Source organism: Colletotrichum godetiae (genome assembly GCF_030913485.1).
Source record: "Colletotrichum godetiae strain CBS 193.32 chromosome Unknown BDP55scaffold_11, whole genome shotgun sequence".
In the NCBI taxonomy this organism is placed as follows: Eukaryota; Fungi; Ascomycota; class Sordariomycetes; order Glomerellales; family Glomerellaceae; genus Colletotrichum; species Colletotrichum godetiae.
This window is the reverse complement of record NW_026851259.1, coordinates 483,116-495,696: the sequence shown is the minus strand read 5'-3', so window position 1 is coordinate 495,696 and position 12,581 is coordinate 483,116. Positions and strand designations below refer to the sequence as shown.

At 54.6% G+C, this 12,581-nt stretch overlaps 3 protein-coding genes across 3 annotated transcripts; 1 reads left to right on the top strand and 2 right to left on the bottom strand.

Moving 5' to 3' along the window:
- Positions 1–592: 592 nt before the first annotated feature.
- BDP55DRAFT_629654 (uncharacterized protein) lies at positions 593–2,464 on the bottom strand (the record flags this gene model as incomplete). Its single annotated transcript, XM_060572048.1, has 4 exons — positions 593–1,373; positions 1,522–1,981; positions 2,147–2,210; positions 2,354–2,464. The coding sequence occupies 4 exons, from the start codon at positions 2,462–2,464 to the stop codon at positions 593–595; spliced, it is 1,416 nt and encodes a 471-aa protein (XP_060432249.1).
- A 1,001-nt stretch (positions 2,465–3,465) lies between these two features.
- Positions 3,466–7,516, top strand: BDP55DRAFT_578164 (Nup93/Nic96-domain-containing protein). Its single transcript, XM_060570799.1, has 2 exons — positions 3,466–6,689; positions 6,763–7,516. The coding sequence occupies exons 1-2, from the start codon at positions 3,609–3,611 to the stop codon at positions 7,081–7,083; spliced, it is 3,402 nt and encodes a 1,133-aa protein (XP_060432248.1). The 5' UTR covers positions 3,466–3,608; the 3' UTR covers positions 7,084–7,516.
- On the bottom strand, positions 7,506–12,289 carry BDP55DRAFT_578162 (uncharacterized protein). The gene is made up of 2 exons (XM_060570798.1): positions 11,723–12,289; positions 7,506–11,670 (listed from the first exon to the last, which is right to left on the bottom strand). The coding sequence occupies exons 1-2, from the start codon at positions 11,991–11,993 to the stop codon at positions 7,583–7,585; spliced, it is 4,359 nt and encodes a 1,452-aa protein (XP_060432247.1). The 5' UTR covers positions 11,994–12,289; the 3' UTR covers positions 7,506–7,582.
- Positions 12,290–12,581: the final 292 nt, after the last annotated feature.

Sequence of the window (12,581 nt, the reverse complement as noted above, 5' to 3'; positions counted from 1 at the left end):
GGAACAGAGTTCGCCCCCTGCCCACAGCGACTAGGGCTGGGTTAAGATGACTGGCACGGCCAAGGAATGCTGTGCCGTTTTTTGGGTCTGGGTTAAGTAAGGACTTGGATGTTGCGCAGCACCGGTACGGAAAGAAGTTCCCCACGGAACCAGTAAGCCATATATCTCACTGGGCAATTTTCTGCCCCTCAAATCTTTCTTGATACTTCACTTTGTTATTTTTCTTCATTCGCTGGAGTCCCGCGAGGAGTCTCGATGCATGTAGCTCTGCCGAGGGAGCAGACACGGTCTAGAGGACCAAGATGGTTGTGTCGAGTATTATATAGCGAGGGGTGCTTTTTCCAACTATTTTACATAGAGGCAGACATTATCGGTCTAGGCCGGAGAATAATGTCGACATTGGTACATTTGTCCTGTGAGCTTCGGCCCTTTGACGCGATGTTACATGTGGCTCTCTGTCCCTGCTGACTGCCGGTTGTGACAAAACGCTGGACAAGTCGGAAGTTGTTCTGGGACCTCCGTGGCAGTGAAGTATTGACCCCCAAAGATTTCTGTTCAAATGCTCTCACTTTCTCTCTAGTACTTAGTCCCACTAGAGAGAATGCTCTTTCTCCTGACGACCAGCCGCCGCCTCAATCTCAACTAGCCGCTCCTCCCTCCACCGCCAAACACCCGCCAGCACGGCCCCGGGTCCGATGATCATGCTCAAGTTATTGGTCAAGGTGTAGTACCAGAAAAACTTTTTCAGGTTGACCTTGCCGTGCAGCTGCTTCTGGACGTCGTAGACGACGAGCGCGCACCACAGCCTCGAGGAGCCAAAGATGAGCCAAAAGTCCCATTGGAAGAGTTGGAAGAGGCTGGTGGCGACGTCGCCGTTTGAGACGTCGTTTAGTGGGAGAAAGACGTTTACCAGGGTTAGGGATTTGTTGGTGGATGTGAGGAGGGTGTAGATGGTGTAGAGGTGGGATGCTGCGGCGACGAGGGCGGAGGTGGTGTAGAGGCGGTTGAGGGTGAGGGTTGTTTGCTGGCGGGTGGTGGTCTTGGTCTCGGGGGTTTGGGAAGAGGAGGACGACCTGTAGACTGTGCTTGCTAGGAGCCATATGCCGGCGTTGAGGACGATGGGGGACACTTGCCAGAAGGCGATGAGGTTTTGGGACAGGCGGGGTGAGGAGTAGGGGAAGTACATTGCTGCGGTGGGGAGGGCGAAGAGGAGGAGGGTCGATGGGAGGAGGGCCTTTGCGAGGGGGAGGGGCACGGCGCCGCCCGAGACGAGGTGGGTTATTTTGGTGGTGAGGAGGGTGTAGACGAGGTGGTAGAAGGGGATTATGACGCCGCCGCCGACTGTTTGGTAGAGGGTTGCCCAGGCGGCGTGACTATGTCCCGTCGCGTCAGCTGGGTTCTCATTTCACTCTTGATGTTGCCCCATGATGTTTGTTCCTTTGAGGCTGGTGGTGGATTGAGAGAGTTTTGAGGGTGGAGGGAGGGAGTTACAAGCTGAGGAAACCCCGTCGGTTCCTCGACCGATAGGCTTCGACGTTCATGATCACCGCGGCCGGGAAGAAGTTGAGCAGGAAATGGATCTGCTGGATCCTCGCCGCCTCGTGGAGGCCCAGGGGCCCTTGGGCGAAGGAGGCGACGAGGTAGGTGAGTGCGATGTCGAGGGGTTCGAGGCCGGTGTAGGTCGTGTACAGGCGGGAGCCATCTTGGAGTTTTTGTGCTTCGACGAGGTTGGTGAGGTTTTGGGAGAAGGGGGTGATGACTGATTGGATGCGGATGAAGTAGACGCCTATGGCTGTGAGGAGGGTGAAGAGGAGGGCGAAGAAGGCTGTTAGAAGGGGTGGTCGTGAGGATTTTGGGGGTGAGGGTTTTGCGTTGGCCATCTTTGAGGGAGGTGATGAGAACGACGCTCTGGAGGGGAGATTCTTCAGGATGATGGGCTTTTCCGATAGATGGGTGAAGGGCTCATGATGGAAATTGGAAGCTTGAAGATCAAGTTTAAATATTTTGTATAAGACGGACCACATTGAGAGGTGAGATGGATGTACGCGTACCCCACCGTAAGCAATAGCTGGAGTCTGCGGCGATGGTTTCCGTGTCCGGTCACTGGCGGCCGCCGTCTTACATTGAGCCCTGTATGATCACATACCTTGCCTTACCTCGTTTGAGGATTGATCCGGTTTTCTGGTAGGAAGATGTTCCTTGTTCCAACCCTGGGTCGCAGTTATCAAAGGTCTAGGCAGATACAACTGCTGTGGGCTTGAGATTCGCACGAGGAAGGTTTTCATGCCTAGGGCCACAACTTTGGCCTCAGATACATGGAAGTAATTTCTTCAGTGTCCGAATCTTCACATACATTCCTGTCCCTAGCATCCGGGGTGCATTCCGGGTTGTAGTACTGGTCACTAACGAAGGGATGAAGCGCAAAATTACGACGCGGTGATGACCAAGTATCCCAATGTGACATAAATCAACCATGAGGAAAATTAACCACGATGATGCCAAAAAAAGCAAGAGGCAGAGTCAGGCCCGTACCTTTACACTTCAGTGAAATTTACACTGGTCATGAACGAGGGCTCTTAACCATTCAAGCTCCTCGACCACTTTCCCCTCAACCAATGATTATTCTGGCAACGTTGCAAAGTATATGACCCGAACTTGATGCCATACACATGACTGAGGCATCAACTCCGTGCTTGTCGTAAGGAACGAGCTAATTTTGCGAGATTAGCCAAGAATATCGTAGACAAGGAGAAATCTACGTTCCGACTATTTATATCTTATTTTGGCAAGTAGATGAAACGTGAGTATAGTACTCCGCTGTACCACTCGAGAGCATCAAAGGTATATTTCCAGACGTACTCGTTGACAGAGCTCACTTTCTTGTCATGGCAGCGGAATGATTCAAAGTGTAAGAGCCAATCCTATTCATGAGCTTAAATTTTGCTCCTTCATGGCTTTTCAGTAAGTGACGAACAACGGCAGGCGTGAGATCGAAAGTCTCACTTGCCCAGGGAGGTCAGAATTCACGAGACAAGGTAAGGAAGTCCAGAGGTTGGATCTAGATTGAGAACACTTTAAAAACCTTGTCTGGCTCGTTCATTTCTTGGTCACTTGATTCATGGGATTTACAGTCTAAGATGAAAACCAAGTCCTTTTGGTGATGTGCCTCGCTTTCTACGTCTTGTCTTCTCTTATTGTACAGGCCATCTAACACTCAGATGAGACGCTCAGCTTTGGTTCGAATGGGAAGTGCTACAGGCTGCACATCCCAGTTGTGTCACTGTCTCGAAGACATGAAGTTCACCGGTGTTGACGCTCGGTGAACAGACCATACCTTGAAAGAGGTCAAGTATGTTGTACTTTTTATCACGTCAGGATTAGCGCCTGTTGCATGTACCGGGAACATCCCCTGGTCCCCGTTGCCTGGCCGCTCCCCACCAATCAGTGGAGCTCTGGCTGAGAGCTCTCCCAAACCTCAAAATTTCATTCTCCAAACGCGCCTGGCCAGCTCTCAAGCGCGTTCATCCATTGACAACACATGCGAAATCCCCTTCACCGTTACGCCTAACCCCGCCTACGACTGGACGCGACCACGAGAATTCCACGATATGTCGCTCTTCGGCAGCAACCCCCTGGGCGGTCTGGGAGCCTCGACCAGCGGAACCCAGCAACAGAGCAGCACAGGAGGGGGTCTGTTTGGACAGCAGAACACGACCAACACTCAACAGACTAGCTCTACGCCTGCTTCGGGTGGCCTCTTTGGAAACCTCAACCAGGCCAAGCCTGCGACGACTGGCGGACTATTTGGCGGCGGCGCATCGACGACGACACAACCGGCACAAGGATCCTCGCTGTTTGGTGCGCCTCAGCAACAACAACAACAGCAGCAGCAGCAGGGCCAGCAGCAACAATCAGGCGGACTCAGCTTGGGAGGCTTGGGCGGATTAGGAGCATCGACGGCACAGAAGCCATCTCTCTTCGGCACCCTTGGCGGTGGTCAACAAAATCAACCCCAGACGCAAACGACTGGCTCGACCTTCGGCCAGACCACTACAAACAACGCTCTCGGCGGCTCCCTCTTCCCTTCATCGCAGCAACCGCAGCAGAACACAAACAACCAGTCCCAGATTCAGCAGGGCCAACCGTCAGGTGCATACTTTGACAGCCTCTTCGCCAAAAGCAAGAAGCAAGGAGATGGCGAGAATGGCATGGAGGACCTCCCCAGCCTGCAATTGGGCCTGGGCGACCTTCGCCAGCGCCTGAAGAAGCTAGGAACAAAGGCGCAGGAGCGTCCTTCCGATGGTAGAGCGCACTACCTCCTCGCTGCGTCTGGTGTCGACCCTTCAACCGCCGCGAAAGACCTCGGATCCCTCGATTTGCAGACCGGCCGTGTTGAGAGACCTTCTGGTTACTCTCCTGCCGAAATCGACGTTGAGACCTACCTCACGAACCTCCAGACGAAGACGACGATGAGCATGATTGCGGATGGCTTGGAGAGATCGGTACGCGACTTTGATAACTTCTTGGAGGACAACGTGACGATGGAATGGGATGCCCAGCGCAAGCGCATCTACGAGCACTTTGGCATCAAGGCTCGTGAAGAGTCTTCTTTCGGACCCGCTGCGTCGACAAGAGAGGCCTCTGGTGGCTTTGGTCGTTCGCGCCGGAGCAAGAGCCAGGCAGCTGGAGCTCGCTCTGGCAGAGCAAGCGTTCTGGGCAAGTCGAGCATGCATCGCTCCGTCATCGGCAACGCAAGCAGGATCGGCTCCCACCAGCCAGAGTTCTCAGATGTTGATCGATCCACGGACAACGGCGGTTCGTTGACTGGCCACATCAATTCCGATGACAGATCTCTACGGGAGAAGCAGAACAAACTTTCCGAGAAGGTCCGCAACCTCAACCAGGCGCGGCTCATCGCCCATCCCTACCCCATCCTCTCAGAGCTCGCGGATGTCGAGCACCGGTCTCTGGACCCATATGCACCACACATCGTCGAGGCGTATCATGCAGTTCGCGAGATCGTTGGAGAAGATCCCGAAGCAGAGACCACCATCAATGGTGCAACTGCGAAGGAGCGGCAGTTCGCCAAGATGTACTTGGATGAAGCTCCCAACTCTGCCAGCTCCATATCCATGCGGAAGAGGCTGTTGGATGGTGCCAACAGATACCTCGAGAAGCAGTTCCTTCAAGAGGTTGAGGCACTAATCGCAAAACACCCCCACGAAGCTAATCTAGGTGGTCGCCCCGATATCGTCAGCAAGATCAGAGCCTACATCCGGTTACGTTCCGCACGAAAGGACTTGGTGCCTGATAACACAGACCTTCAGCAAACTGGCGGTGAATATGTGTGGGCCATCGTCTTTTACTTATTGCGCTCTGGTCACGTCAGCGAGGCTGCTACGTATGTGAATGATAACGGCAATCAATTCCGCAGCATCGACCGCACGTTCCAGAGCTACCTCAACGGCTACGCCTCTAATGAAGACCGCCGCTTGAAGCGAACGCTGCAGGATAGATGTAACGCCGAGTATACCCAGCGTGTGCGCAACGCTCCGGACAACTCAATCGATCCCTTCCGGATGGCCTGTTACAAGATTATCGGTCGCTGTGACCTCAACAACCGGAGTCTGGATGGCCTCAACACCGACATCAACGACTGGATTTGGCTTCAATTCAACCTTGCCAGGGAAGGTGACCGTTCGGTTGAGGTGGCCAGCGAGGCTTACGGCCTTTCCGAACTGCAGTCCAGTATCAAGGAGATCGGAGCCAAGCATTTCCCCAAGACCTCTGCCGAAGACAGTAGTGGAAGCTTTGGCATGTTCTTCTACCTCCAGGTGCTGTCAGGCATGTTCGAGGAGGCTATTGCCTACCTTTATCCCTTTTCCTACGTTGACGCAGTTCACTTCGCCATTGCGCTCGAGTACTACGGTCTTCTCCGACCTTCCGACCCTTTCAGCGCCTCCAACGACCTGCGCAGCTTGAACGTCAAGGATTCTGTTCAGATCAACTTTGGCAGGATGATTGGCTACTACACAAGGGACTTCAGAGCCGCCGACGTTGTGTCCGCTGTTGACTATCTGACACTGATTTGCCTCAACATGGACTTGTCTGGCGAGGCTGGCCGTCGCCATGCTAACCTCTGCTGGGAGGCCCTGCGCGAGCTCGTGCTTGAGACGCGTGAGTTTAGCAAGCTCATCGGCGACATCCGCCCCGATGGCCAGCGGATCCGCGGTATCATCGAGGAGCGCGGTTCTCTGATCGGCCTGACGGAGGAGAACGACTTCATCAACACCGTCACCGTCCAGGCTGCCAGCTTCGCCGACGAGAACGGTCGCACAACCGACTCAGTCCTCCTGTACCACTTGGCTGGCGAGTACGATACCGTCGTTTCCATTGTCAGCCGTGCACTCAGCGAAGCCATCTCTCTCGAGATTGGCGAGGACCCCATGCGCCTCATGCCCGTCAAGCCTCGCGCCGCCGGCCAGGAGGCCGAGACCGGCAGCAGCCTCAGCCTGGCTTCCATCGACGACCCCGTGGAGCTCGCCCGGACAATGATGTCCATGTACGAGCGCGATGCCATGTTCCACCGCAAGATCCAGGAGCAGAACAGAGTCGCCTGCCGCGTCCTGCTCGAGATGAGCACCATCAAGTCCCTCGTCGAGGCCGGCCAATGGGCTCAATGTCTGGACGTAAGTGACAACCCCGCACTGCTCACTGCCCATCATCCTCATTGCAGAAAGTTGACTAACTTTGGCATTCTAGAAAATTCGTGGCCTCGAAATCCTCCCGCTCGACGCCAGCGGCGACCCGAGCATCATCCGCGCCTATGCCGCAAAGTTCTCCGGCCTCTCCCAGCCCGTCTCCATCAACGTGCCGAACCTGCTCATGTGGACAATCATCTGCTGCACGCGCCAGCGCGACCAGCTCACCGGCGGCCAGTTCAGTGGCAACGAGGGTACTCGCCGCATGATGGTCGAGCAGATGAAGCAGATGACGCTCGACCTTACCACGTACACCTCGCAGCTGCGTTACCGCTTCCCACCGCACTTGCACGAGGCACTCGCCAGAGCATCTGCCGAGTAAGCAGAGGATTCGTGGCGTCGACACTTTATGTGTGGTCTGAGAAGGGAAAAGGAGGGAGGGGTTTGGTAATTTGGCATTCGAGCAGAGTCAGAGATGGCGGAACGAGCAGAGGCTCGCACGACTCCAGGGTGGGGGCGCAAAAAAATGACTTGTTTGAGTAATACGACAGAAGAGAGAAGATGAATAGATACCTTGGTGTATAAAAACTTCGCTACGATGGCCCCCCCGTTGAGACTTAGGTTGTGTTACTGACAGCCGCGATATGAAGAATACACGTCCGGGTTTAAATCACATCAAGATTTAACATGTCGGCCAGGATTCGCAAACTGTCCTTGGTATTGGTCCTAACTAGAACGTTTTGAAAGATGCTCAAACGAGAGAAGCATACGTTCCGGGGTATGATGTGATAATACAACAAAACTGGCAAAAAAAAAAAAAAAGCCGACCTCCCCCAAAACGCCTAACGTGATTCCCATTTCCGATTCCAATTTACAAGGTCTCAATGACCACGGCCCCTTCCACGTCCACGTCCACGTCCACGTCCTCTCCCTCTACCCCGAGTAGAACCCCCTCTCATCCTGCTAGGCTCCGGACCACCGATTCCACTCTCCGACTCGGAAGACGACGAAATCTCGCTCTCTGATTCCGACTCGGATCCGATTCTCACGACAGTCAGACCACCCGAAGGCCTACCCCGGCGTGCGGACGGCGGTGGTGGCGGCGGAGACCAATCAGCGGGAATGCCTGAATCAGAGGAAGATGCAGAGGACCGCGACGCCACGGGAGCGTCAAAGTCTGATCCGTCTTCCTCTGCCTTGTGCCAACGTCGACCAACGGCACCTGGAGGCGGAGGCGTGTGGTCGGAGCTCGACTGTCTGTCTCTAGAAGCACCGGGAGGGGGAGGTGTGTGATCAGAGCTGGATTGTCTGTCTCTAGCGGCGCCTGGGGGTGGAGGCGTATGATCCGAACTTGGCTCTCTCACTCTGGCTGACGCAACAGGAGGTGGAGGAGTGAGATCTATGCTCGGTTCTCTTGAAGGTTCTCTGGTGGTCTTCTTCGCTGGTTCCGTTGCCTCTTCAGTAGAAGGCACGATATTAGCCGGCTGCTCGCTGCGACTGATGGAAGGTCTCGCGGATGACGCCTGCGTTGGAGTCGGAGTCTGCTTCGCACTTGCATCTCGCGACTTACGCGAAGTGATCTTGAACTTTCCTCCGCGAGCCGCAACACGGGCTGCCATTGACATCATCTTTGCCGCACCCGCAGGAGGCGGGGGCGGTGATCGATCGACTGGTTCCTTCTGTACCGCGGCAGTCTTGTTCTTAGGCGGTCGGCCGCGGCGCCTCTTAGGTGGTGCTGCAGTCGCCTCCGCCGTCTCAGATTCAATCGAGGTGACGGGCCCGTTCTGGGACGGACCGTCTCCAGCCAACTCCCGCTCTAGTTGAGCCTCAAGTTCAGCTTCCGTCACGTCGTGAGCTGCGTCTTCGTCATCTGCATCATCGTCGTCGTTGTCGCTGAAGGAGGTGTTCCTAGCTCTCGGGTTAAACGAGCTGGCTCCATCTATAGTCACAACACGGCTCAGGCCCGACCGTCGCGATGCTCGTTCTTCTCGTTTCTTCGCCGCATTCCTTGCTGCGAGGTCAGATGGCTTTGGAACAGCATCGGCTATGGGGACCTTTGTGGCCGAAGCCGGCGTCGAGTTCGCACTCCGCGGCGGCCTGCCTGGCCTCCTCCTCGGCACTATGGGCGTTTCGGCTCCGGTGGCGGCGGCGGCGGCGGCCGCCGCAGCATCAGTTTCCTCCTGAATAAGAGCGCGTCCAGCGTCAGAAGCCAGGTCCCTAGGATCATTACCGTCGTCACCCGCCTGCGGCTCATCACTTTGGACCGGCGGCCTTTGCCTGAAAGCTGGCACCATATCGTCGGGGTCGTCGATCATTGGTTCTTCTGGCTCAGCATAAGACGCTCTAGGCCTTGCATGTCGCAAAGAAGGAACGTTTGCCGGGAATTGGGGAGCTGGAAGCCCGCGCCGTGCCGCGCCGCCTACCAGTCCTGCCTCCCTTTCTAGCTGGGCTGAGGCTTCGTCCTCCTGACCAACGCTCATACCGGCTGGTTCAGCAATTTCACCGCTAGCAGCTTCGGGTGCGGGGCCCGCGGCAGCAGATTGCGCCGAACCGAACAATGCCGGATCCATGGCAGGTTCATCAGCACCGTCGTCTTTCTTTGACTTCTTCCTGTTCTGGCTCCTGGGCCCATGAAAATCTGGATCCATGTCATTCTCCTGTTTTGCCTTCCGCTTCTGCGCCCGCAACATGTTCTTGACGTACTCGGCCTCCTCATCAAACACCATGGCGTCGTTTGAAGGCATTTGGAACGGGTCGAACAGAATCTGGTCCGGTCCACTTTGCTGGTAGTAGCCTATGCCAAACATGGGTTGGCCATCCGTGCCCAAGGGATCCGGGTATGTTGACTGATCCCATTCAGGGTCACCGTTCATATTAGCCATGGGAGCAAACGGGACAATGTCCATCTGCGACATATCTTGATTTGCGTCCAGATCGCCTTGGTTCTGAGCATGATGTCCGTCCTGCTCGCTGAGGACATGACTCTGGTCTCCGTATCCGTTCGTTCCACCCTCCGCGGACGTAGCAGCACCGTTAGCGCCATTAGCGATGTCTTCGGCAGTCAGAGAGGCACTCTCCTGAGCCTTTGCGGTGTCGGCCTTCTCCCTTAGCTCCTTCATACGTTTGCTGTTTGCGCTGCGGCCTTCTTCACCAGCTGTCTTGAGCCAGTTCAGGTTGTGAACTCGGAAGTCGACGAGAGCCTCGACACTTCTATCATCGGCGATAGCTCGGGTATCATGACCAAGAAGGGTATTCTTTGGCGTGTAGGGGTTACCGATCTCGGCACGGCGACAAGCGCCGCAGTTGCAGATACCCAAACACTTTGGGCAAAGCCAGTTCTCGTTCTCCTGTACCGTCTGTGGCATCTGATCGAAAGCGCGGTAAAGTACACCATAGCAGTAGCTTTCTTTGCACTCTGGGTTTGAGCATTCTTGCACCTTGTAGGCGTAGTCCTTGTGACAGCAAACGTGGCAGCGACGAAGTTCTCCCTTCTTCTTCTTGCGCTTGTACTTTTTCTTCTTGGGCTTGCCATTGTCGTCCAGCTCTGGCTCGGGTTCAGACTCGGTGAGTGGCTTATCCTCGTCAAGTCTCGAGATATCTTTAAAAGGTCGCCTGTGCAAGCCCATCTGACAAATTTCGGCTACTGCCTTCTTGCCTCGCCGGGTGCGAGCGATCTCAAGAGGCTGAGGTGATAGCTCTATATCGACGAAGCCATCATTCTTGATAATAATTGCCCGCCAGAGTTCGTAATTCTCCGTCAGCTGTTCCCACGACCATTGCTCGCACCACTGAAGTTTGGAAATGCAGACACAGGATCGTCCCATGGCGTAACATTCCATACAAACATCGTATGCATCCTCGTCCCCGTTGACCAGGGTCCGCACACAGTGCTTGCAGGTCAGAAACCTGTTGAAAATGTTCGATCTGCAGTACGAGCAGGTGACGCAAGAGTCGTACTCAACATATTCGACGTTTTTCTCTTTGGTCGCAAACATTTCGTCGACGAGAACCTCAGTGTAAAGTGAAAAGAGATGGCGGAAATCTTTGGCAAGCTGCTTATACCGTGAGGAAGACCGGAAAATCTCTGAGCCTAGACCGGCGATGCCTATCTCATTGTCCTGCTCGGCTTTTACCATCTGCGCGAAGTATTTCTTGAGCGTATAATAGATGATAGCTTTGTTTTTGTATTGCTCGTCACGACAGACAAGACGAGCTTTGGGAAGGGCCTCGTGAAGTGCCATGTCCAAGGTCTCGACAGTCGTGCGGTTCCACGCGACCTTCATGGTGCGCGTACCCCTATTCCAGACCTGGTGGGGGGCCAGAGGAGGAATGAGAATGAAATCGCCGGGCTTCTGCTCGACGATGTAAACGGGGAAGGTTGCCTTTTTCCAGGCGTTGATCTGGGCAAAATGCTTCTCGATTTCGATGTCGTGGCCTAGCATAGACAAGAAATACTCGCGGACCACTTCTCGATCCTTGGTCTCCGTCATAAACCAGATGGAGCTTCCAGGTTTCTCGCCGTTCTCACTGCCCGAAGCCTCAACCATGATGTTCTGTCCGAGACTGGCGCACATTTCACGATGCGCCGGGGTAAATGTTCCTTCGTGTCCGATATAGCACATGAGATTCTGTGCTCGCATCTCCTCAGGTAGGCTTGACATGAGATCCCCGGCGGCTGCCACCTTTGTCCTATCGCCAAAGCCTCGAAAGGGATCGTTTGCTCGAGAGTCTGCTACTCCTTTTTGCGTGACGTTTTCGTTCATGTAAAACAGATTGGGAGGAATGACCTTCTGCAGGTGTTCTTGCCATTCGGGCGGGCAGTCGATATCTTTCAGGTACAGGCGTTGCCGTCTCTCGTCTCGATAATTGCTCGGTGTCCATTGGTTGGTGAGTTGCTTCATGGCTCTCATATAGTGCCCTGTGGTCATCGGGATCTCGGTCTGGCCGGTAATGTCACGGACATTTTCCTCTATCTCAAATTCAGCAACTGCCATAATTGGGTGGAAGGTGAAAACACTCACGCTTCTTGTCGTATGTCTTCTCCATCCACTCTCCGCTGAAAAGCCACTCAGGGAGAACCTCGTTCCATTTCTCGATCACCAAGGGCTTCCCGCCTTGAATGACTTGCAGTTGGACCAACTTCTCAAATTCCTGGGGCCCCAGTCCTTGGATCTGAGCGGTCGAGATCCGGAGAACCCATTCGAAATTCGGGGTATGGTCGACAAGAGTAAAAAGGTCCAAGTCCGGGGGAATCGGGTCGAACTTGGCCTGGGGATGCGATGGGGGCGGCATCTTGACGGCCGGTATTGACTAGCTATGCATTCGGGCGGGGAATCCTGTGGAAATGCGATCTTTGACGCGTTAGTCGGGATACGCGAGGTAGGAGTAGTCTTGGGCGCAATCGAGACGATTTTCGGCGCGTCGAGCCAGTGGAATCAAAAGAATGAGGGTCGAAGGGGTCAACTTGTGATCTACGCGACAAACGACTATGCGATCCAGAGGTTGGAAGGCATGTCGCGTACAGCGCAAAGTGGCGCCGGACGAGGCTGACCAAGTCAAGGTTCAAAGGCGATGGGAAGGAACGAAAGTCAAATGCGCAACCAATCAAGGTCTTCGAATCTACCGGCACCTTGGGCCCCAGGGATCGAAGAGCACGGACCATACTTAAGCTCTGGACCCTTTGGCAACTCCCAAATTTCGGTTCTCTCGGTGACGAGTGGAAAAAAGTTGACGGGGGCATATCTGACTGTTGGTAGAGCTCCGTATCGGTTGTCGGTAAGTCTTGAGATTCTTTTTGTTATTCTTACGTGGGAATATTGGCTAGTCTTGTTCCACTGGCTCTTCTTGCCTTATTTGAAGCTTGCGCCTGTCAACGCAGTG